The 24,033-nt window shown below is 54.2% G+C and overlaps 3 protein-coding genes across 11 annotated transcripts in view; 1 reads left to right on the top strand and 2 right to left on the bottom strand.

The window, feature by feature from the left end:
* Positions 1-112: 112 nt before the first annotated feature.
* On the bottom strand, positions 113-2,316 carry TMEM208 (transmembrane protein 208). Its single transcript, XM_019455665.2, has 6 exons — positions 2,183-2,316; positions 1,455-1,550; positions 932-991; positions 717-853; positions 467-551; positions 113-367 (listed from the first exon to the last, which is right to left on the bottom strand). Exons 1-6 carry the CDS (start codon positions 2,186-2,188, stop codon positions 230-232), a joined length of 522 nt encoding a protein of 173 aa, XP_019311210.1. The 5' UTR covers positions 2,189-2,316; the 3' UTR covers positions 113-229.
* Positions 2,317-2,337: 21 nt separating this feature from the next.
* The window catches only part of EXOC3L1 (exocyst complex component 3 like 1), a 35,285-nt gene continuing 13,589 nt past the window's right edge, over positions 2,338-24,033 (top strand). For 3 of the 6 annotated variants that reach the window (XM_053906542.1, XM_053906543.1, XM_053906541.1), the window contains exons 1-2: positions 4,461-4,475; positions 5,555-5,656. Coding sequence is in view for 3 of the 6 variants with exons in the window: in XM_019455631.2 (XP_019311176.2) it covers positions 2,406-2,434; positions 4,430-4,475; positions 5,555-5,656; positions 13,453-14,445; positions 15,576-15,791; positions 15,930-16,070; positions 16,271-16,488; positions 16,575-16,743 (1,914 nt within the window). In the remaining 3 variants the exon portion in view is untranslated. The other 3 variants (XM_019455631.2, XM_053906547.1, XM_053906548.1) reach the window with 3 other exon arrangements.
* On the bottom strand, positions 19,349-23,937 carry ELMO3 (engulfment and cell motility 3). Of its 4 annotated transcripts, XM_019455624.2 has the most exons (20): positions 23,661-23,934; positions 23,489-23,529; positions 23,316-23,388; positions 23,056-23,106; positions 22,699-22,868; positions 22,514-22,613; positions 22,270-22,421; positions 22,101-22,179; positions 21,922-21,972; positions 21,711-21,833; positions 21,483-21,614; positions 21,280-21,381; positions 21,069-21,177; positions 20,825-20,961; positions 20,566-20,729; positions 20,344-20,456; positions 20,135-20,239; positions 19,952-20,034; positions 19,774-19,860; positions 19,349-19,685 (listed from the first exon to the last, which is right to left on the bottom strand). In XM_019455624.2, exons 1-20 carry the CDS (start codon positions 23,736-23,738, stop codon positions 19,473-19,475), a joined length of 2,163 nt encoding a protein of 720 aa, XP_019311169.1. In that variant the 5' UTR covers positions 23,739-23,934; the 3' UTR covers positions 19,349-19,472. The 4 variants fall into 4 exon arrangements, 3 of the variants coding, with proteins under 3 accessions (XP_019311169.1, XP_019311170.1, XP_019311171.1); XM_019455625.2 differs by lacking the exon at positions 23,056-23,106; XR_002081675.2 differs by lacking the exon at positions 19,349-19,685 and having other exon boundaries at positions 19,952-20,048; positions 23,661-23,937.

The following is a 24,033-nucleotide window of genomic DNA, read 5'->3' as shown; positions in this document are numbered from 1 at the left end:
CCAAGACTCTCTTCCTTCTTTGAAGGTACCACACTCAGTCTGTAGCAGGAGGCTAATACCAAACGACTGGCTCTTCCTGTCTCGCCTCATTATCACCCACACAGCCATTAGCCACATTCTGAGCCATTTATTCAACAATCCTATACCTTAGACTGCTTTTGGGCCCTGGACGAGGCCCTCCTTGCTCCTGGCATGGGGGCCGTGCAGCCTGTGGCCACAATGTCAGTGGTTATAACCGCTTCATCTGCCGCCGCTCCTGTCGGCGTTGCCGTTTCTCATTGTGCTCTGGTGCTGGGGTGCCACTGTCTGCTGTGAACCAAGGGCCCAACACATTCACCCACAGAAGGTACAGGGCCCGGCCCGGAGCCTAGGACAGAAAAGTTAACTTGAAGCCTGGTGCAAAAAATGAAAGAATAGAAAGTTTAGATGCCCCATTCACTTCTTGGGAGCCCTACAACCCACGCACCAGAAGCCAGAAGGACCAGATGTAGAGGGAGAAGCAGCTGAGCACTTGCACGATGGCTGTCAGTAGAATCACATCCTTAAGGTGCCTGTGAATAGAAAGGAGGCTGCAAGGGCCAAAAACAGGAGATGGGCCCCAGTTCATCTCCCTTCTACCCTTTCAAGTTGTGGGCAATTGTGGGTCTTGGGCTATCTGGGCCCCAAAACCCCAGCCCCGGGGCCGCTCACCTGGGCTGGCAGCGGGGGACACTCACTCTGCCATGCCCTGTTCCATGTTGAGGTCCATTCCACCATCCATCAGGGCCCCATCCTCAGAAAAGGCTGCCCGTGCCATTGAGCTCATAGAGTGGTAGCTGGCCCCATATACTGCCAGGCTAAAGCCCAGGGCCATCTGCAGAATAAGAATGGTATCAAAGGCCAGCCACTAACCCTACACACTCACCCACTCCCCAGGAAAGGGGACACTTACCCAGGCCCAAAATGAGGCAGATGAGTAGAAGAACACCAAGGTCACAAGACAGTAAATGGCCTGTAAGCAGATACATGGTCAGGCTGGAATCAAAACCTACCCTAAACCACGGGTCTCCCTCGACTCTGACCAAAAGTTAGGCCAGGCTGTGGAAAGAGACAAGTTGTTTCTCATAGGGTTGTGGGGTAAAGGGGTCTGTTTCCCGTGTCCTGAGTACCCCGGCTCCCCTCTGATGTGTCAGTCCAGGAAAGAAGGCCATGTGTATTTGGGATCAGAAGAATGGGCTCAAGTTCATCTGAGACTCAAACCCTCATTTGTTTTTTTTGGTTTTGTTTTGTTTTGACTACTCAGCACTTTCTTTGTGCCAGGGCCCATTCTCCTTTCTTTAATTGTAGTTTCCTTCTGGAAAACTACACATGGCTGTCACATACCACCCCCTCACTCACTCACTCACACACACACACCCAGAAATGAGGACAATGGGACCTTGGGTGGGCACAGAAGAAAGGAGGAAGGCACTTACATTTGCCCCCAGTATGATCCGCAAATAGAACTTCAGAGTCTCTCTGTTCTCTTCAAATATCTGCTTCTTCCCTCTCGTGCCCACTTTGCCCTTGGGCTGCAGAGGGATGGTAAGATGCTGTCAGAGCCCTCCTCAGCCAGGGTCCTCCTCACCCTGCCCACCACTCTGATTAGCTACAGAATTACTCCTGCACCTAACCCAGATCCCCATGGTGCTCAATCTAGCACAATCCTAGGGATGTACACCCCTCCTCCATTCCATCCTGGTTAGAGCTGACACCATCTGTGCTGCACCCCTTAGCTACGATCACCTCTTGCTCACCCTGGAAAATTCCAACACTAGGCTGGTATGTTCTGGTTCCCCTGGTAAGGTCCAGCTTTGGGCTGACAACCCCTTCATGGGGGACTCCTGAGGGGCGCTGAATGGTGCGCCCTTCCGGCCTTTGCTGGAGTAGTCCAGATCTTGGCTGACGCCCACCCCCTTTCAGGCCCCTAAGATCTCCGGCCAGGTCTGGGACAGCATAGTACTGACGCTCACTCCCCTCCCGGACCACTTCTCCCATGGTCGTGCGCGGCTCCATTCCTCCCGCTAGCTCTAGTACGGTAGGGCCACCTCACGGCGCCCCCCTCTGGCTGACCCGCTTCCCTTGATGTCCTTCCTCTGTTTTCAGTCTCCCGACCCCGGGAAGGTTCGGCCATTGCGAACCCCGCCCTACCCGCCCTCCTTACCGCCATGGCGCGACGCAAACACCCAGCAAGGAAAACAAGGCAGAGCGACCGAAACCGCGGTCAAAAGGTACCACATCGGCAGCACAGGCACTTCCGGTGCAGACCCAAATCGTCACAACTGTGACGGAAGTGGGGGATCCACTTCCTTCCCAAGACCCTCCCCCCGAAAGTCGGTAAGACTACATTTCCCAGAAAGGCTTGCACGGGGGCGGTGGCGGCTGGGATGCGATGGCGGAGTCGCTGCCCCAGGAGGTGAGAGGAGTCCGCCCTCAGACTTAGCTTGGGACAGGCTCCGCCCTCGGGGTCCCGGGCTGTGGGGAGGGGCTGTCAGACAGCTCGCCCGGCTCTGCCCGCCTGGCTGAAACGACCCGCCGGGGAGATCCCAGGATCTGCTGGCTATGGGTAACGGCCCCGCCTTTGGGCCACCCTATCACCTTAGCTTGGGGGAACCATTCTCTCCACCCCCATCGGCCCCACGATTTGGTTGCCTTGTCACCTCAACCAGGGCAGGGTCTCAGCCTACCCACCTCTCTAGAAATGGCCGCCCCTTCCCCCTCAGTTCTGGAAGATGTCCGTTTCATACAATCGTCCCCGAAGGGTAACCGGCCTTATCCTCGTTGGTCTCTTTGGGGTGATCACTTCATTCCCTTTGCCCCTCCCCCTGGCGGTGGGAAGCAGACTGCCCCCTTCAATCAATTCCAGGCACAGTCGCTGAATTACTTCACCGAAGACAGGCCTGCTCCCCACTCCCTAGGCCCCTAGTGATGGCTGCCCCTACCTCCTTCACCCCACGGGATGTTTGCGCCTTTTCCTTAGCCTGGAGCAAGAGCACTCTGTCGCCATTGGCCAGAGACAGATAACAGGTTTTGTTGCCAGTGGTCTCCTGGGATGGTCTCTCCATCCCTTTTGCCTTGAGAGTTGGCAGCCCCCTCCTGCTGTCCGTGAGAGGCAAGTCACCCTTTACTCATTGGCCCTGGAACGGTGCTCCTTCTCCTTAGCAAGAATAAGACAGCTCCCACTCCGCTGACTCCCCTGCCATGGCATCCTTTATCTCCTGGGCTCCAGAGGATGTTTGTTCCATCTCCATAGATCCTAGGAATGACCAGTTTTATCTCTAGTAGCCCCTTAGGATGGGGTTCATGGGATGGCCTCTTCATCCTTATCGCTGCCTCTTCTTCCCTCTAGAAAAGCTACCCCCTTCTCAGTTCAAAGAATCATGCTCCCTCCCCTCAGAGAGGACAGGTGTACTGCCCTCTCCCTTTGCTTTTTGGGTTGGTTGCTGAGCCCCAGAAGACAGGATGGCCACTGTCTTAACTTGGCTCAGATAGGCTTCCCTGCCTTCCCCTGGGATTGGGGGCTTAGTCAGTCCCAATCTCATCAGTGTTCTCTTCCCCATGCCTAGCCTTCCTGGCCTAGAAGGCTGTTCTCCCCAGTCCCCAGTACTTCTCTCAGGTAAAGTGATCCCTTCCCTTAGCAAACCTTTGGTGAAAATAGAGGTAGAGGGCTTTGGTGAAAATAGAGATATAGGACTGTCCATCTTTAGTTCAATCCAGTAAGTATTGGCTGAGTACCTTCTGGTGCTAGGAATCAAAGAAAGGAAGAAGAGATTAGAATGCACTGGTGAGGTCAAGGTTAAGGAAGGGCATTCCAGGAAAGAGACCCACATAGGCAAAAAGTAATAGGCATGCTATGTTTATAGGACAGTGGGGAGACTGAACTGGGGAAGCTCTGGGATTAGGGATCCAGTCAGGCATAGGGCCTGGCAGTGCTGACCCAAGAGTGGAGATTTTGTCCTCAGGGCATTAGGGTACCCTGCAGGTTTTCATCAGGGATATCCTAAGACTGAATGCTGGGGTTTTTTTTAGGAAAGTTAACCTTGTTGCAGTGTGCAGAATGACTAGCAAGGATGAGCCTGGAGGCAGGTGGGAGATTGTAGAAGCGCCCCACGTCTGGGGTAATGAAGATCTGGGCTGCTGAGGTTCTAAAGTTTCAGTGGTAAAAATATTAGTAGCAGCAATCCAGCAACCATTTATGGAACATTTACTAGTTGTCAAGCACATTATATCTATTAAATATATGTACATATACCTGTATATATGTATATGGTATGGAAACTGAAGCTGAGAGAGGTCAATTACCTTGCCTGAGGCCACATAAGTCACAGAGCTCAGAAGCAGTAGAATGGGGATTTGAATGAGTCTAAGTTAGCCTGGCCTAAAGCTTGTGCTGTACACCTGTATCTGACAGCAAGGGACAGAAGAGCAGGAAGAGTTCAAAGTATCAGGATCTTCAGGTGAGATGCACCGTTGGCATTGAAGTTCAGATACTGGAAAGTTGGGAATAAGAGATGCTTTAGACTGAGAATATGAATTTTGGTTGAGATAAAGGTGATAGTAAAACATTTAGATGAAGGATCCTGTGGACAATTGGCAACACTGGACCAGCATATGAATGATGAGACAATAGGGGGATATTGAATTGTTGGTTGTTCCTGTAGAGGTAACTGTTGAAGCCATGCAACAAATTTATTATCCTCGGAAGTAAACCTCAGATTGAAAGACCCAGGTCTGAACACTGGGTTCCACAGAAGAGTCCAGAAACAGGGCAATTGGAGTGGTGAGTGGAACCCTGGAAAACACAGTGTCACAATAGTCCAGGAGAGAAGATTCCAGAAGAAAAGAATAGTTAATATTAGATCATTCCTGGCCTCACAGGCGACTCCATTCCCAGGCCCTTATAGGGCCTCCAGCCTCACAGAGCATGTGTGGAGTGACGGCCTGAACACCTGGGCTGGGTCCTGCTGGGATCATAGCTTAACAGCCAGCTGAGAAAGCGAGTTGGCAGTGGAGAAGATGGGGAAAGAGGGAAGACCCAGAGCCTGACCTGTGATGGCAGGTGGATGGGGTGTGGCTTCTGAAGATCAGAGGAAGAGACCTGACTTGCTGTGTCTGAGGTCCTATGCCAGACCCTTTACTATGTTACTTGATGCTCACCATAACCCATTTAGATCTCACTACATTTGCCATTTTACAGATGAGAAAAACAAGACTCAGAGAGGTCAGGTGATAGATAAGCAATTGAACTAGGTTTATCTAGTCCCAGTGCCCAGGCTCTTTTTACCACACTGAGTGGGAAGTTTGCTTTTTATCAATCAGTACAAACCTGCATCCAGGCGGGGCTCAGGAATGGTTTGTTCACAGGAAAGATCCTTAGAGGCTGGAGAGGGGAAGTGAAGACCCCATGAAGTTTAGGATTAAAGATGAACTAGAAGCCAGTATTCCAGTCCCCTCAGACCTACTATTCTACCAGGTGGAGAAGGTTCCAAAGGCCCCCAGTTCTTACAGTTTCCAATGTCCTGTCTTTTTCCCTCAGATGCTCACATATATTCTGAGCTTCCTGACTCTGTCAGATCAGAAAGAGGCCTCCCTCGTGAGTCAGGCTTGGTACTGTGCAGCCCAGAATGCTCTTCGGGAGGTAAGGTGGCCACCCTCATCTGGCCCATTCTCAGTTGTCTGTCACTTCAGTTTGCCTGTGGCCCTGCTCATACATCATCCATCCATCCATCCATCCATCCATGCACACCTGTTCACACATATGTTACATTCATACATACTTGGCTCTGGGTACAGTGCTGGGACTTTACAGATGAATAAGACATAGTCCCCTGCCCAGAGGAGCTCATAGTCCAGTGAAGGAGAAAGACAAGTACGTTAGTGATCGTGATGTCGTGTGTTGGGTGCTATGACATTGGAATGGAGGGTGCAACAAGAACAGGAAGAAGGGCATCCAAAGGAGAGCAGCAGCATCAGGGAAAGTTTCCTCATGGAATAGGATAAGGGTGAAGGTTGGTCTTCCATACTGGTAACAGCACAGGTGAAGGCGCCAAGGTGTGAAATAGTTCTGGAAATGACCACACAAGTTCCATGTGACTAGAACTTAGATAGAAGTGGTGGGAGATGAAGCTAAAGAGAGGTCAGGCTGCAAACTGGCACTATTGCTGGGGTTCCATCCTGATTACCATCACGGAGCCTTTAAAGGAATGTTAAGGCAGGGGAGTGACAAGGTGTGATGTGTCTTAGATCTCTGCAGTGCAGAGTGGACTGGAGAGGGTGAGTTGGGGGGTGGGGAGACAGCCCAGCTCAGAAGTGCGTGCAGACATCTGTGACAGTTTGAAAGGCAAGCAGTGAAAGCTCCTTGTTTGTTTTAACTTTGACTTCTTTGAATATTCCTGAGGTTGAACAGTTTTCTCATTAGCTGACCATTTCTATTTCCTTCTCTTGTCTATTCATGTTCTTTATCCATTTAATCATTAGCATCGTAGTATTTTCCTTATCCATTTGTATGAACCTTTTATATATTAAAGAGATTAATCTTTTACATATTCATTGAAATATATTCCTAACATATTTGCCTTTGAATTTGATTTGTAGGTATGTGCTTATTTATGAGATACAGAGGTTAAATTTCTATGTTGTGGATCCTGAACATCTTTTGTTTTCTTGCTTTTTAAATTTGGAGACCCCTTGCCTCCTCAGTGATTTGATGTCCCTCATATTTCTCTCCTTTTTTTTATTAGACTCTATTTTTTAGAGAGGTTTTAGGTTCACAACACAATTTTTTCTTCTATTTTATGGTTTTAGTTTCTATAGTAATTTTTTTAATTGGCGAAATTTCTTTTGATTTATGCTGTCAGATAAGAAACTAAACTAATTAGTTTTCAAATAGCCCTCATACCATTTATATATAATCTTCCCCTTCCTTTCTGGGTTGGACTTCTCCTCTGTCACACATTAAATGTGTGTATACACAGAGGGTCTGTTGTCATGTAATCTATCCTGTATCATTGAGCTTAGTTAGTGTGTAAAGATAGTTGGACTTGTGGAAAATTGAAGTATGAGACATCTAGATGGTGAGATGCAGTTGGTTGTTGAATTTCTGAATGAGGAGTTCAAGAGAAGTGTCTCAGTAATAAATACAGAGTTGGGTATCATTACAGAATGGGTAGAGGTTGAAACATGGATCTAAGTAACTTGCCCCAGGGAGCACATGACGATCCATAGGAAGAGCAGGCCACAGAATCCCAAGGGGGAGTACACCAGTCTAAGGGCATGGTATGGAGGAGGCACCAGTGAGGCATAGAGGAGATTACAGTGAGAAGAGCGGGCAGAAGTCATAAGTGGAGAGCATTTGCAGTGTTGAGTGGATGACTAACAGTGTCATATCCCGTGAAGAGTCGAGAAAATAAAGAGCAGATAGTGTCTGTGATGTCCAATGTCCAGAGAGGTCCCCAGTGACTTCAGCAACACTTGGCATCTGGAGGAAAAGCCAGGTGTGTGGAGGAATGAATGAGATAAGAAGGACAGTGTAGACAGTTGACCTCCTTTGCAAGAAATTTCCCCACGAAAGGAAGGAAATAAATGGGGCAATAATGAGAGGTTGAGGGGACTTGACAAAAGGATTTTCATTGGGAGAAATCTCAAATGTGTTCTTATGCTGCGGAGAGTAATAAAGGAGGGGCGAATGTGAATGAATGAAGAAGAGAGGTGAGAAATGGTCCGATGCCACCTGAGGTGATACAGGCCTGGTCTTCGATAGGGTGGGGAGGATGTCGCTTCTGCTCAGGAAGTGGCAGTGTGGAGCAGTTTGCTGAGGAAGCTCCTCTGAAGCTAGTGGCCTCTTTGCTGGGTGAATCTGGAGGCCACATTGTCATAGGAAAGTAAAAAGAGAGGTAGAGGCAGGGGCCTCAGCACAAAGGCTTGGAATCCTCCAGGGCAGAAGGAAGTGGGAGAGTTACCAGAGCTGCTCAGAGAGCCCTCACTCACTCAGATACTGATGCTGCCTGTCTGTGCCTAGCCCTATGCTGGGCCCTGGGGCTGCAGGGCTGGGGGAGGCACAGCACTTGTGAGTTGGTAGCAAGCACAAGCCAAAGGAGTGGGTAGGTAGTAGTAGTGCTGCATTTGGAGTCTTGTGTGGGACACAGGGGATCAGAGAAGATTCAGAAAAGACTTCATGGAGAAGGGCGTGCCTGGGATGAGGCTAGAGAGGGGAATAAATATTTGCCAAATAGACAAATAGGAGTAGGTGAGAGGTGAGACAACCCTCACACCCATCACTACAACCAAACAGAAAAAGCAGCCAAGTGGAGGCATGGCACCATGAGGCACCAATAGAAGTGCCATTCCCAGAGCCAGGGCTGGGGGCGGGAGGGAGGGGGAGCGGGGGCAGGTGTGGGAAAGCTGGGCCCAAAGAAGTAGGCAGGGCTCCAGTGCTGGCAGAGAAGCTCAGCCTCCATCGCATGGAGTAGAGAACCTTCAAGGGGTCTGAAGAGCATGGTCAATTTGCCTTTTGTAAGGATCACCTGGTGACAGTACCAAGGCTAGAATGGAGCCAGAAAGACTGAGGGCCAGGACCTTCAAAAGGGGACAACTGCTGTAATGTATTTCTGAGAGACAATACAGGAACCTGATCTAGGGCACAAGCTATGAGGCAGGAACAGAGGGACATGCATGCTACAGTGTGTCAGAGAGATGAGATGGAAGGGACTTTGGTCACCATGAATGTGGAGTGTGAGAGAAGGGTCTAGAATGGCTCCCAGATCTCTGACTTGGGTGACTTGGTAGAGGGCACTAAGAGTTAAGAAAAAGGGGCATCAGTGGGGGATAAGACAGTGAATTCAGACGTGGTCGTGTTACACCTGTGTATCTGGCGAGTTCCATCGGGTAACTAATTCCCAGGGTCCGCAGATAAAATCGTTGGACTGGGATGAAGTGCAGTCTGCCAGGGCGCACAGGGAGGACAGCAGAGAGTGTGTGCATGTACGTGTGTGTGTGTGTGGTGGGGTGGAACATACCATGAGGAACTCACTCTCTCTCTTCTTTGGTGACCCCAAAAGAGGCTGATGGGAAACAGGCTAGACAGTAGGAGGAGAGCCAAGCAGGCAGAGCCACAGAGCCCCCAGTGGGACATAGCATGGAGGAAACTGGCCATCCACAGCAGGTGGCATGGCAGAAAGGACACTTGTAGGAGGTCTGAGAGGAGCCCCCAGGTGTTGATGACCTTGCTGGATGGGAGGGGTAAGTGGGTGAGGCAAGGGGTAAAAAGGCGGCTAGCTCAGGTATAGGTGTGCCCACATGCTTCCAAGAGACCTGACGTCAGAGGAAAGGGGAGAAGCAGGAGTAATGAGGAGAGGGAGGCAGGATCAAGGGAGGCCTTTTTTGTGACTCTGGGGTATTTGTAAACTGAGGAAGGAGCAGTGGACTGCGGGTTACTATGGAAGAAGGTGGGGCAGGCCCAGTAGGCCCAGAGAAGGGGATTAGGAGCAAGAGAGGGAAGGAGATTAGGATGGGTCCTGACAACTGGTGAATATGAACAGGGCAAAGGGAGGGCCTTCCCACCTGATGGCTTTGGCTTCTCTCTGAAACACAACAGGTCATCTCTGGGAAGGTTGGAGTGAGGGGAGGGTGGTGCACTTGTGTCAGGGGCTGGAGAGAATGGTGGGCATGGAGAGAAACCTTGAGAGGGATGAGAAGAGAGCCAGAAGGTGGGGAGGAGGTGGCAGTGGGGGAGGCAAGAGGGGAGACTGTGGCTCCCACAGGCAGAATTCTGTACTCCCAGCATAGACCCAGAGGAGGCAGCGGTCTCATAGTCCCTGGCAGGGCTGGGGGCAAGAAGAATGGGCACGGCAGCATGGCAGGCAGGGCCACAGGACCCCAAGGGGAAGTAATCAGGGCAGAGGTTCTTTGAGTCCAGCAAATAAGGAGAGGGCAGGAGAAGAAAAGTGGGCAGTCAGGAAGGAATAGATTCGAATAGGATAAGGGAGTGAGGAGAAAGAGGCCAGGGCAGAGTTTGAGATCGTAGAATCCACCATCTCAGCACTGGGGCTCCTCCAGCTAACTGTGAGGCCTAGATGGGATGCTGACAAAGACCTGTTTGGTGGCTCTGCAAAACTCAGCCCCACCCGGGCTGGGAGCACTGGAGGGCCAGGCCACAGGTACATGGCATCTAGGGTTCTGCTGACATCCCACCACAACCATGTCCCAGAGAGCAATTTTCAGAATTCATTGTCAGGAACCATCTTCCAGGGCTCACTTGTGGGCAGGTTGATAAGGAAGCAGCGCCCCCTGCTAGTATGTGCTACCAAAGATACTGGTTCACCAAAGCATGACTGGGGTTCATGCCTCACCAGGCCAAGCTAGGATGCTGGATTGATGACTTGTTATTCTCCCTGACCTACCCCCACTTAATCCCAGTTTTTCTCAAATAAGAAGGTAGACAAAGGCCGTGCCCCCCTGCCCTCCCCCCAACACGGGATCTGCCCATTCCGGTGAGAGCCTGGTTGCCTGCCACTGGGTTGGTCTCTGTGAAGAACTCAGGACAGCTCAGCTTCTGCCCCTCACTGCCTTCTCTTGCTTGGGGTGTTTATAAAGGCCTCCCGGAGCCTCTGGAAATGACCCCCAAGGTCTAGCTCCTCTCTATAGACCAAAGCCCCTGGGTGCCAGAGCATACACTTTCTTCTGGAGAACAGCATGCTGTTTGGGATCCCTATGCCAGCAGATGGGAGAGCCATTTCTCTATCAGATGGGTTTCCAATCTTGCCCACAAGCCTGCAGTTTCAGCTCAGGGCTTCATTAGGTACAATGAAGTCTTGGCCTCTCACAGTCAAGGGGTATGTGCCCCTTTTAGCAGATTTAGGGCATTTTCCAAATGACTTGGCATTTACTATTAAGATGCCAGCATTGTGAAAAAAGGACATGGGGCTTAGTTGGCTCCTTTGTGGATGAGGCAGCTGGAACTAGAGCAGATATGCTTGCAGTCCTCCTTTGGACCTCTAGAAGCATCTTCCTAGGGCCTAGGAAGGGTACCTTCCTACACTGGGGCTAAAGACCAGAATCCAGGAGCCTGCTTCTTCTGTCTGTTGCTCTGCTCCCCACAAATGAAAAATATCACTAAAAGGCTGCTCCTGGGCACCTGCGCTTTGAGTCTAAGGCAGACCACCTGGGTGATGGCTTAGAGGCTGCCCCCACACCACCAAGAAAAACAGTGGGGAGCAAGGAGGCGGTCTTAAATCTCAACACACACACACACACACACACACACACACACACACACACACACACACCTCTCCCAGTAGCTGCTAAGACCTGCTTTACATCAGGTCCTGTGCCTTTATTTGATGGGTTTTATTGCCACCAACCAACCCTGGACTTGGACTCTAGGCTGACTACCATTGCCCCCCCTCAGCTGTTCATCTACCTGTTCATAGGGAGGTTGTGGGAGAGGGAAGAACAGGAGAACATTCCTGGCTGCCAAGGCTCAGGAAGCAAGAGAAACAAGGACTACGGCGGGCCCCTGGGGGTGGGGGGGTGGGGGCACAGGATGGGAAGGTGCAGGTAGTACTGCCTCAGCAGCCAGCCCTGCTCTGCGCTTGGCAGCCACAGCATACTCTTCATCATCAGACTGCTTCCTCTGTCAGGCAGGGCTTTCAAATGGCTGGAGGTCTGCTTTACCATTCTTTTCTAGAACCTTTTCTCCCTGCTCTTTTCATCATTTTGTATCACCTTCCCCACCCAGTGGGATCTTCCCACTCTCCTTAAATCTTAGAGAGGAACGCAGGCCCTTGGGGTTCCCACTACTCCACTGTCTCCCAGTGTCCACGAGAGGGGGCTGTGGGAAGTGATCCTCTGGCCCACAATCCCTACATTCCTGGAATGGGATCTGGACAGGGAGCCCAGTTTGACCCCTGATTCCCGTGGAAGTAGTCAGGAGCCGGCCCCCATTTCTTCCCTTCCCTTCCTTTTAGGCTCCATGCCCAAAGTGGGGCTTGAACTCATGACCCTGAGATCCAGAGTCACATGCTCTGCCGATTGAGCCAGCCAGGTGCCCCAGGCCCCCATTTCTCACCACACACTCCTTCCCATGATGACAGCCATAGGTATCTGTTTCTGTCTGTGACAGAAGCCAGCCTAGTTTCTCTACCCGGGAATGAGTTTCATGTGTCTTCCTGGGAGAATCCTATAATAAGTGTCTTGTAAGAGTGTGTATTATGTGTCATTTCTACCTTTCTGACTTCCCTTTGATGATGTTCTGTGGGGTAGAAGTGGGAAACATCGTTTGTTCTTGCAGTAACTTACAGGACAGGTTTTTTAGAGAGCTTGCTTTCTTGCATTGGGATCACGTTGATGGATTAAAGCAAGAGCTTTTGAGTACTGCTTGCCTGCACCCTGGGCATCCATCAAAGGTAGAAAAAACCTCCCCCATACCTGTTCCTCACAGACCTGTCCCAACTTCCCTTTGGCACAAAATCAGGGAAGTTTCTGTGAAAACTGGGACTCCCCAAATGTCTACGCAAGCCAGCCTGTTCTCCTGACTTAACCCTGAGCTCGCCTCTGAGCTCCACCCCACACCAGCCATGGACTCTCCTCTCTCCCCTGTTCCTCCACAGCAGGGCCAGCCCCACTTTCTTGGCACCACAAGATTCATTCTCTTAGCTTCTGCCCACAGAAATAGGAGACTTCTCCTTCCTTACCTGGACAAAGAAGATGGACACTCCAGAGATGAACCCCAGGGATCTCAAGCACATCTTGAACTCTGGAGCCTGCAGGGCCCACACATGTTGGTGCACACACACACATATGCACACGTGTATGCACACATTTTTGCTTACACACAAAACCCATTTTTGCAAACATTCATGTGGCTAAGATACTGAAGCCACCAGGGGACCAAGGCCTCACTGCCTGCCCTAGACCTCTGGCACCCAGGCCACCCAGGGCGTGGTGGTGACAATTGCTTTGCTTCTTACTGCCTTCGGCTGTTCTGAGGGCTATTTATATGCTCTTGAGAAAGCGAAGGAGGCTGGTTGCTTAGCTAATGCTGAGCTCTGACTCTCTGGAGTAGGAGCTGAGTCTGTGGGTCTCAGGGCCACCTTCTGAAAGGCCCAAAGTTTGGGATCTATCATACTTCCTCCTTCTGCCTCCTGGGGGCTTCACTGGCTCTCCTCTAGGCCACCCCCAGCACCCTGTGCCCAGCATGCCAATGCCCCACCCCTCTGTAGGCATCCAGTCCCATCCATCACTAACCTTCCTGCCCTCCCCTCAAGTCATCCCCTTTGAGCCCCAGAGTGACTTGTCCCCTTCGACCACACATGACACCACACAGCACAGCGGTCTCCATTGTGACAGGGTCCTTCCCTGATCTCTGGCTTCAGAGACCTGATGGCCAACCCTCTCTGAAGCCAGAGGGCTAACCCCAGTCCTATTGCTGCCCCTTAGACCAATGTGCAGTACAATATCCCTGTGTCCTCTGCCTCCCTCCCGGCCATCAAGAGCCTGGGCCTCAGGGGCGTCACCTGCGTCAGCCTGACCAACCTGGATGACTCACCAGCTTCGCATGAGGTGCTGGAGTGTGTTGCCTACCACTTGGGCCCGCATCTGCAGAGCTTGTGCCTCAGTGGGGGCAGCCCCTCGGAGGCCGCCTTTGTGGCCCTGATCCTAGGCTGCCCAGCCCTGCGTATCCTTGACCTCAGTGGCTGCAACAGCCTCTTCACATCGGGCATGCTACTAGCTCAGCCCGAGACGGCACAGCGTGTCCAGCAGGTGTTGAGTGGCCTCTGTGAGCTCAACTTGGCTGGCCTGTGGGACCTGACCGACCTCAGCTTCAACCGGCTCAGCAGCTGTGCCCCCAGCTTGGAGCGCCTCTCCTTGGCCTACTGTCACCTCACCTTTGAATTAGGCCCAGCCTGGGGCTCCCTTGGCCCCCAAGACTCCTCCCCCTCCCAACTCTCCTTCCACAACCTGCTGCGGTTCGTGAAGGAAAGGGCTGGTAGGCTGCATGCCCTGGACCTGAGTGGCACTGGCTTGCTCCCTGAGGCCCTGCAGGCCCTGGGTCAGGTGGCCGGGCTGCAGCTGCAGGAACTGAGCCTGCATGGCTGCCAGGACCTCTCCACAGAGGCTGTGGCTGCCCTTTGCCGCCTGCAATCGGGCCTGATCTCCCTGGACCTCGGCGGCTGCTCAGGACTGGCTGACGGGGCACTCGTGGCCATAAGCCGGGGCCTGGGACACTTGCAGCGCCTCAGCCTGAGGAAGCTGCAGCGGCTGACAGACGCAGGATGTACGGCCCTGGGGGGCCTGCAGGAGCTGCAGAGCTTGGACCTGGCAGAGTGCTGCCTGGTGAGTGGGTGGGGCCTGGCTCAGGCCCTGGGTTCAGGGCACAGAGCTCCAGCCCCACTGGCCTCCCTCAGCCTGGCCTACTGCGCCTCACTCAAGGTGAGCACACCATCTCCTTCCTTCCTCTCCAGGGCTGTGGCTGGGGGAGTTGCACATGTGGCAGCAGGGAGGAACTGCCCAATGTTTATGTCCAAGGAACAGTAGTGAGAACAGAACTTAGGACACAAGGGGAAAGGAGCCTGGACAGACAGTGCTGCTGCCAGCACTCCCCTGCTCAGCCCCTACCGTGTGCCTGCATGGAGGGAGGTCCAGGACACCAGGCTGGCCCAGCCCACAAGGTGGCACACACCTCGTATGCAAAGTGCTCGGTGACCCCGGCAGTCTGGGTAGGGGTACTGAGTGCAGGTGTTCGTTCTGGAGGCAGGAAAGATGAAAGAAGGGGTCTGCAGGGAATGGGCACCGAGGTTACACAGGGAGGTTGCTCAGGCAGGGCCTGACAGAGGTAATATGATGTGTCACAGGGTCATTTCTTGGCTGCAGCCAGTTCATTAGGACTCAGCCCTGTCCCTCTGGGTGGCATCCCTAACTTGGCAATATCAGTCTCTCCCTCTTTAGTGAATCATTCCTTCAAACTGTCAATGTACCCAGGGCATTCCAACCTGAACACCGTCTCCTTTCCCCCACAAGTGCTTCTCTTGCCCTGCCCCACTCTGTCTTCCTGTTACCGCCATGTGTCTCTTTATCAGCTCTCCCACTTATCTCTGCATCTCTTTACAAACCAGCTTCCTCTACTCTGCCCTTAGCTCCTGCTTCTGGCAGGTGGCAGCCCTACCCCCACAGTGACCTCAGAGTTCTGCTTCACATTCTAGAGGGAGCATACCTGACTGGCTCAGCTAGGGTCAGATGTCCAATGAGAGTCCAATAAGCTGTGGTCAGAGGGCTGCCTCAGCCCACACCTTCAGGAGGGGCCTGGAGTACAGGCAGGGCAGATACTTTAGAAACTTCCACCTGCATCCTTGGTGCCCCAGACAATCTAGGCCTTTGTCCTCCAGCAAACTCCTCCTGGTGTCCCTACCTTTCACCAACACAGGGACATTGTTGCTTCCCTCTATGGACCCACTGGTAGCTCTCTGTTGCCTGTGGGGCTGGAATCTTGAGTAGAACCTGCATAGGGACCCTTGCGGAAGTCACCTGCTCATTGCTCTCTCCCTTCTCCACTTCCCTCCTAGGATGCCTCAGTGCTCTCCCTGATCTCAGTGCTGAGCCCAAGCCTCAGGGTGCTAGACTTATCTTCCTGTGTGGCCCTCACCAACAGGACCCTGCAGGCCATCTGTGCCTACCTAACCCACCTCTCAGTCCTGCGCCTGGCCTGGTGCAAGGAGCTCCGAGAGTGGGGACTTCTGGGGCTGGGGGAACCAAGTGAAGAGCCTACACAGGAGCCCCAGGTGCAGGTCATGGAAGGCAGGGGCGGTCCCTGGATTCAGCTACCCACCCCCACCCCCCACCCCTCCTGAATGTCTCTCTAGGACCATTTGAGGGCCAAACTCAGGAGGAACCTGAGAAGCAGGAGCCTCTTCCCACAGCTACATCAAGAGTTGGAGCATCAGGCCTCAGGCCCCAAGGAGCCTCCCCAGCCACAGGGCCCTTCCCTACTCATGCTGCGGGCCTTGCAGGAGTTGGACCTCACAGCCTGCAGCAAGCTAACTGATGCCAGTTTGGCCAAGGTGTGGGATTGGGACTGGAGGTGTGGATAGGCTGATGATCCTGGCACTAGAGCCAGGCCCAGGCCAACCCACTCTTTGCTTGGAAGAAGTTCCATTCTCTTTGGCTTCTGCTACCTCTGGCTGGGGGTGGGGGAACCTGGAAGAGCCCTGGGCTCCAGTGCCCTATCATACCCTCCCACTCCTCACCCCCATCCTTGCAGGTGCTCCGGTTCCCCCAGCTGAGGCAACTGTCACTGAGCCTGTTGCCAGCACTCACAGACAAGGGTTTGGTGGCTGTGGCCAAGGGCTGCCCCAGCCTGGAGGACTTGGTGCTGAGTCACTGCAGCCTCCTCAGCGATGAGGGCTGGGCCCAGGCAGCCAGCTCCTGGCCGAGGCTGCGGCACCTCAACCTATCCAGCTGCAGTCAGCTCACAGAGCAGTGAGTTGTCTGATACCACAAGTCAGTACAGGGGCTGGGCTGGGTCCCCATGCCAGGTCAGGCACTCACTGGAGGCCTCCCCACAGAACTCTGGATACCATTGGGCAGGCGTGCAAGCAGCTCCGGATGTTAGATGTGTCCATGTGCCCTGGTATCAGCATGGCTGCCATCAGGCACTTCCAAGCCCAACTGCCCCAGGTGGCCTGCATCCAGTCCCGCTTCGTGGGAGGGGCTGACCTGACCTTGACGCTCTAGGGCCAGGTCAGTAACCAACCCTTTGGCTCAGCCTCCATTGCCCTGAGTCCCCAGCCCTGGCCTCTTGACCTGGAGTTTGACCGAGTGCCTCCTACCCTCCTCTGCCGCATACCCCAAGCTACAAACTCCTTTTCTAGGACTGGGGATAGAACTAATCCAGGGCAGCACAAGGGGTTTCCTGCTCCAGTCTGCCCTACAGCCCAGCAAGCACCTCTTCCAGCTATAGGCTGCTGCCACAGGCCCATAGAAATGCCAGCTCCTGCTCTCCTGACCAGGCCTAGGTCCGGAGGCCAGGCCCACAGGTGGGATGCATCTGATGTTGGGGAGGAGCCGACCTTGTGCTGCTTGCCCTGCCCACTTCTCACACCTAAGGCCTGTGCCTCACCTTGTTCCCTATAAGGAGCTCTCCCAGCCCTTACCAGCACGGAGTTTTAGCAGCCAAGCCACAGACTTTGTTGTAAACTCAAACAAGATTAAAAATTCCAGATCTTACCTCCTTGTCTGAAGTTCTCAGGCTAAAGGGCTCCCTCCCCTCCCTACCTCAGTTGAAGCAGCCCAGCCTAGCCCAGGGACAACGTAGACAAAACACCAGAGGCACATAGACAATTTCTTCCTTACACCTGACCCAAAGCACCACAGGCACCACCAGCAAGTCCTAACTTCTTCCCCAACATGGTTGGAGACTAGAAGCTTTGAGGCCTCCCCCAGCATGAGCCTCCAAGCATGTCTTGCAGGAAAGGCACATCCCAGACAGACCCGAGGAGCGCAATGATTAAGGATGCAGTGGTCTTCAGAAAGAAAAAAAGAGAGAGGACAGGATCTCTGACTTGGAAGGGTCATTAGAGGGCATCTAGTCCAACCTCCTAAACAGTGCCAGTGACTTCTCAACAGCAGCTCTGAGAAGCCACTTGGCCTTTCATGTGTCCACCCACACTTTGTCCATCTATCCATCAGTTCTAGGAACAGCTAGCATGGCTGCCTGAGTGCCTGCAGCACTGTACTTTATGTGGGGATTCAGAGGTGCCAAAGCTTTCCCAGCGCCCCGGTCATTTGGGGAGGCAAATTAGCCAACAGACAGGGACAGTCCAGTGTGCACGGCATGCATAAATAGAGAAGCACCTGGAACTGGGAGCCCAAGGGAGCAATGAACATACCCTGGGAGATCAAGGAAAGACTCAAGGCAGTGAAAAGCGAGCAGAAGGGAAGGAAGAGGGCAATCAGAAAGGACCAGGGAAATGCACAGTGCAGGCCAGAGCTGGCACTGGGGAGGAAAGGGCGGGTCTCACAGGATGCAGGGAGGATGCCAGCTTGGATCAAGCACAGAGAACTCTGCAAGCCACAGGCCTTTTATTAGATGGCATAAACCACGTGTCTGCAACCCATCTTAGCTCAACTCTGCTCAGTTGGGAAATTGTGACCATCATCCCGTGGACAACAGGGAGGCACTGAAAAATACAGGTTGGGGGTAGCGTGCATGTGAGTGTATAATCAGATCTTCATGTTTGAGAAAGACCTGGGGTATTGAGGACCAGAGGAGCAAGGCAGGAAGTCAGGAGATTCTTGCCAAGATGTTGGTGGCCTGGACAAAGGAGTGGAGACATTGGGGAGGAGGAACTGATGCTATTAGAAGGCTTAACTGCATCTGGGATCCTGACCTCAATTTCCATTTTGAACTCAATAGCAAGTTGAACTATTCCAACTGTGGTGGGAAGTCTCTGAATGTAGGACTGGGCATGTTGGGCCCTGGAGGCCTGAGTCAGAAACAGGTGCTCTCCCAGCACATTCTCCAAAGAGATGCCATTTCATCAGTTTTCAAGGTAACATGTTGATGGTCAATACCGTTAAAAAGGTACTGAGATGGTGTTGAGAAATAGCGGTAGTGAGAGGCACGGAGAAGGTCAGAGTGGTGGCAGCTTTCAGCCTGCCCTGTGGGTTGGTGTGCTAGCCTCTGAGATTGACCTCCAGCTGGGCCCAATACTCCTCACCACTTTCTGTCCCCAGTGGTCTTGCCTGTCCGTGGCCACCACCACACCCTGCTGCTGCAGTGGATTTGACTCAGAATGCAAGGCTTGCACTGAATTCCCTCATCAGAATCAACACATCCTTCCACCACCAGGGGACAGGTTTGGAATCTTGAGTTTGCCCTTCAGCACAAAGCAGACCCAGCTTCACATCTATTCCTTCATGCCTCTCACCAGAGGGCCTCAAAAAGGACAAAGAGCAGGGCCAACCAGAGCTGAGGACTGAGTTCAGACTGTTAGGAGCCTTTTAGAAACATGGCTTTCAGACTAGGCCCCTGTTCATGTTGCCCAGGAAGGTATCCACTTAGGACAACACCTTCTGCCTTGCCACAGGTCCCTCAATTGACCCTCCAGACCATAGGCCATCCCTCTCTGCAGGCCCAGCACTCAGGAAGGCTGAGGACTCATCTTGTGGAAGGACAATAGGTCCAGCTTGTCTCCAGCCTCCTGCAGAATACCCTCAGCTATGGCTCCCCAGGTTTGTGGCCCCAAGCAGTGACCTTGACCCGATGCCCCATCTCATTTGCCAGCTAAGCTTGAAGGCAGGCTTGGCCCACAGGTTCAGAACTGGCTCGACACATACATAAGAGCCAAGCAGACTTTATTTCTGCTGCAGCCTCTGTTTGTCCGGATGTCTGGGCTTTTCCACCCTCCACCCTTCATGGTTGCCGCAGTGCCAGCAGCTGTGGCCCACGGCCAACCTCACTGTCAAGGTTCAGGGATGCTGCAGTCATAGCAGAAGTTGAAATTGGTGGGGGGCGGGGGGATGGGAGGTGGCTGCTCAGGAATGGGCACATTCTCCAGCTCCAACAACCGCAGCTTGGTCTCCATCGTCAACAGCTGTTCCAGGTCCAGCCGAGTCTGCTCACTACCCATGGGACTTCCCAGCAGGGCGCTCAGCCCATCTGTCCACAGGTGGAACTGGGGACAGGGCCAGCTCCGTGAGGGCCTGCCCATCTCTTCCCCGGTCCATCTGCCCAACTCAGCTCAGCCTGGCCCAGACACTTACCTCCCGTTTGGATGGGGCGATGAAGTTGAGGTATGCCTCCTCCTCCCCATGGTCATAGCTGACTGAGAAGGCTAACTCATAGAGATCCTGGGGAAGCCAGGGAGCTGAGAGCACTGAGCAGGGAACAGGGCAGGGCAGATGTGGGTGAGAAGGAGCCCCTGTCTTCCACTACACTCACCTTGTTCTGCTTCCCTGAGCCTTTCTCCCGGACGTGGGGGCAGTCTTTGCCTGTTAGCAGTGCCTTGATATCAGCCACAGGGACTGCAGGAAGAAGGCTAGGCTGATCACTGGGACCCAGGTGGTCCTGCGACATGGTCTGGGGAGAGCAGGTGGCTGATCCTGACCCTTGCCCCATTCTTACGCTGCTCAGGTAGGCTCTCAGGGGTGGGTGGGCTGGAACCCTCCTCCACGTCCCCATACTGCAGCACCTTGTGGTTAGGGGACAGGCAGCAGAACCACAACTTGTCTGTGGGTAGAAAGGGAAGATGGAAGGAGTGACAAGAGGGGCCCTGACCCCAACCCAGCCACCCAGCCACCCAGCCACTCTCTGCCCACCCTCCCCTCAACCACCCTGGCGTCGCCGGCTGCTGATCTTGCGGAAGAGTGTCCCCTCACAGAGGCGGAGCAAACGCTGCTGGCGGATCAGGCCCATGAGTTCCGGCTTCAGCTTCTCCCGCAGCTCCCTGGTGGGGCAGGGGTGGGGAGGCCGTGCTTGGTGACTGGGACTGGGGCAAGGCCCATGGGCACTAAGGAAGGTGGAGCCAGGACGGGGATCCACTCCCATCTACTCACAGTATGGGAGGGGCCAGTGTGCCCTCCTGATGCAGCCGCTCTGTCTGTCTCAGCCGCAGGACCTCCCCGTAGGGGAGCGCGTTCACCTTGGTTCGGAAAAGCTCCAGGGAGCTGGGCTTCAAGGCCAGCGTGCGGGCCAGTTGCTCCCGCACCACTTGCATGACCTGGAGTCACCAATTCAGCTCAGTACTATGCTCTGGACCCCTACTCAGAAGAGCCCCTGCCCTGGCTCAGGTCTCCTAGCTTCCACCCCACCCACCTTGTCAAAGTCCTCCTGGGTGGCCCGCATCTCCTTCCAGGTCTTATTAAGCAGCTGGATGCTTACACAGAAGAGCTCATGGAAACTCTGGTCTTGGCTGAAGAACATGGGTGAAAAATCCTGGGCTGTTTCGGAGCCTGGAGCAGGGGGGCAGGAGGGGCTCAGGGAGAAAGTGTGTGCAGCCCCTGGCCCTCTCTGCCCTTCCGTCCCCCGTTCCTGGACACGCTGTGCCCAGTCCACTCACAGGGCTCCCCAATGCGGAGCAGCTCACACAGCAGCACAGTCAGCTGGATGCTGCTCCGGGCAAAGGGGCACTCATGCTTGTCCTCACGGCTGCTGTTCTCCAACACAAACTGGGGTGGTGGAAACAGAGAATGGGATAGAAGTCGCAGCTAAGGCAATACAGACTCTGCTTAGGTGGCATCCTACTGTATCCCTTCCACCATATCACTGACCCGGCTGTAAGCACTAGGTGCATGTCTGGAGAAGTAAAGCATGTTGTCCAGGGCCAACAGGCCGGGGGGCACTCGCTCTAGATCCTGTGCAGGGTTGCTGTTCTGGGGAAAGAGGGACAGGTAGCTCAGTAAGGACTCCAGGCCTCTGGAACAAAGCAGCCCTGGTTGAGGCAGGGGTGGGGAGCTAGGGAGGGGTTGCTCACGGAGAAGCCCAGTTTTCGAAACTCGCGGGCACAGAGGGAACGGCGACGGTCAGCACTCAGCCCGGTGCCCAAAGACTCCCCTTCAGGATCAAAGGCAGCCTGGCGCAGGGCCTGCAGCTGCTCCCGCTGTTCCTGGGGTCATTGTTGTGGAGTAAGGGAGTATCAGGATCATAGATTCAAGGCCATTCTCTAGCTGGCCCCAGCCTTGTGCACTCCAAAAGCACCCACCTGGCTGTAGGGGTCCAGTGGTGTCCGCATACGTGGCTCCAGCAGCCCCAACATAAGGGCCTGCAGTACGTACAAATGATGAGCCATCTCATCGCCCAGTGGTGCTGCACTGTGGATGATGTTCTGCAGAACAGCCAGCCCACGGGTGTGAGTGTCAGCTTACTGGGAGAGGGAAAGTGGGGAGGGGTCTGTCTAGCCCAGTCCTTCCTACCTTATAGATGAACTGGCGAAGGTTTCTCTGCCACAGGTAGTCAAGCATGTGCTGAGTTGGGTGGGAAAGGGACTTAGATGATTTAGCCCCACCATGAGCACCCACCCTGCAGTCCCAGGACAGAGCACAGTACCCACCAGCTCCTGCCCCCACAGCCAGCCACCAGATGGGACACTCACCTTGCGTTCAGTAGAGCTGGCCCCCTGCAGCAAGGCTGTCAGCAAGGCCATAGCCTTGGTTTGTAGCTGCTGGTTCATCCTGGGGCAAGAAAAGGAGGGCTCAGCTGGCTATCCAGGGTCTCGGTCCACACCCCTCATCTGTATTCCATCCCCACCCCCAGACACTTACACCTGTAGGTGTACCAACAGCCTATCCAGTGGCACCTCACTTTTGACCAGCTGGCCCAGGGCAGGGCTGCTCAAAGTCACACTCTCCAACAGCCTGAGAGCCAGGGGCTGCACAGATGCATCCATCAAGTTCATGTTCACATAGCATACCACCTGTAACAGGGGAAGGGGATTGTTAGCATTTCACCACCATGGAAGGCCATATCCTGACCCCACCCCTGCTGCCCCTAGAAGAGGCAACCCACCTTCCTAACAAAAGGGATGCTGAGCGTCTCCCAAGACACCATGCCATGTTCCATGAGCTCCAAGAAGGCCCTCAGTGCAAGGGCCAGCAATTCCCCTAAGCTGGGGGGACATATGGGGCTGAGCAGGACCAGACCAGGACCCCCAGCCCCACCATGTCCACCACCCACCACAGTCCTGTGCTCACTCATCTCCATCCTCAATGATGGTGCCTAGTCTCTGAAGCCCATCACGGCTGATGACCTCCTGGGCAAAGGTCATGTCTGGGGCCAGCAAGACGAGGTGCTGCAGAGTTTCCCGGCGCCTTTCACGGCTCCCACACTGCAGCCCACCCAACAGTCGCTCAGCCTCAAGGTCCTGGCAGGGGTGGGAGAGGTGAGGAGGTTGGGTAGAAGAACTGAGGTGTGGGGACTCAGATGTCCACTAGGTGGGGCACTGCGGAGTTGGAGTCCCGGCCTCCAGATCTGGGGCAGAGAGGAAGGTGGGCAGGAAGGAGGCATAGAAGAAGAGCAGGAAAAGAGGGTGGGATCAGTAAGGGCATTACTGGGGCAGTGCTGAGGCACAGGATGCTGCCATTCTTGATCTCTGTACGGTTCTGGAGAAGATGGAAAGAAAGGGAGAGAAGTCAAAAAGGGCTCTGAGAACTGGTCAATTGGGGTTCTCGGTGAGGGAGGGTTTGGGAGTCAGGAAAAGATCACATTCCAGACAGTGGGATGAGTCTGAGTAATCAAGACCAGGTGTGCTTGCAGGAGGTGGGGATGTCACACAGTGGAATATGGGCCTGGCGGGGAGTGGAAGACTCACGTTCTCAGTGATGTATTTCCTATGTCCATCAGCAAACTGCAGGGCATAGCGTTCAGAGTGAACCAAGCTCCACCTGCGGGCAGCAGAGACTCAGTGAGGCAGGTAGGGGGCGCCCCTCCCTTCTGCCCTCCCATCTCCCAATCCCCTCCCCCGCCTGGCTAGCCTGCACTTACGCGTCGCACACCTCCTTCAGCACAGCAGCCAGAGGCTTTGCCTGCAAGTGAAGAGGTCACTTATGGGGCAGGTGTGGGGAGGAGTTGGGAAGGAACCTGGGAGTTCCGAGGGGAAGGGGGGCGGCCCAGAGGTGAGTGGTGGGGTGAATGGAGGCCAGACAGGCCTAGTGACCTGGTCCAGCCGGATGAGTTGCGGGATGGCGTCACGCATCTGGACCGCGATCTTCACCACGTTCCTCGGGGGCGCCATGGTCCAGCTGGGCGGGGACGCCTGTAGTTTCCAGACCGTCCAACCTCCGGCCGAGGGCGTGCCTGGTCTGGTGCCTCCGAGAACGAGGGCGTCTCCCTGTCCAAGGCCTGGACCCCGTGGCCCGCACTCAACGGTCAGGCTCGCTCCAGGACAAGCGCCGCGGCCTTCCCAAGGGAGCCAGACTAGTTCCGGGTTGGAGTCCCGGGGGTAGGCGCCTGCCCCGCCCCAAGAGGCGGCCCCGGCCCGCCCCAAGGTGCGGCAGGTGGGGGCGGGGAGGATGGGTTGCCAGAGCAGC

This window comes from Panthera pardus, unplaced genomic scaffold, assembly GCF_024362965.1.
Source record: "Panthera pardus isolate Hobbes unplaced genomic scaffold, ASM2436296v1 HiC_scaffold_19, whole genome shotgun sequence".
NCBI classification, from domain to species: Eukaryota; Metazoa; Chordata; class Mammalia; order Carnivora; family Felidae; genus Panthera; species Panthera pardus.
Note: the sequence above shows the minus strand (reverse complement) of the source record. Positions and strands in the feature narration are given on the sequence as shown.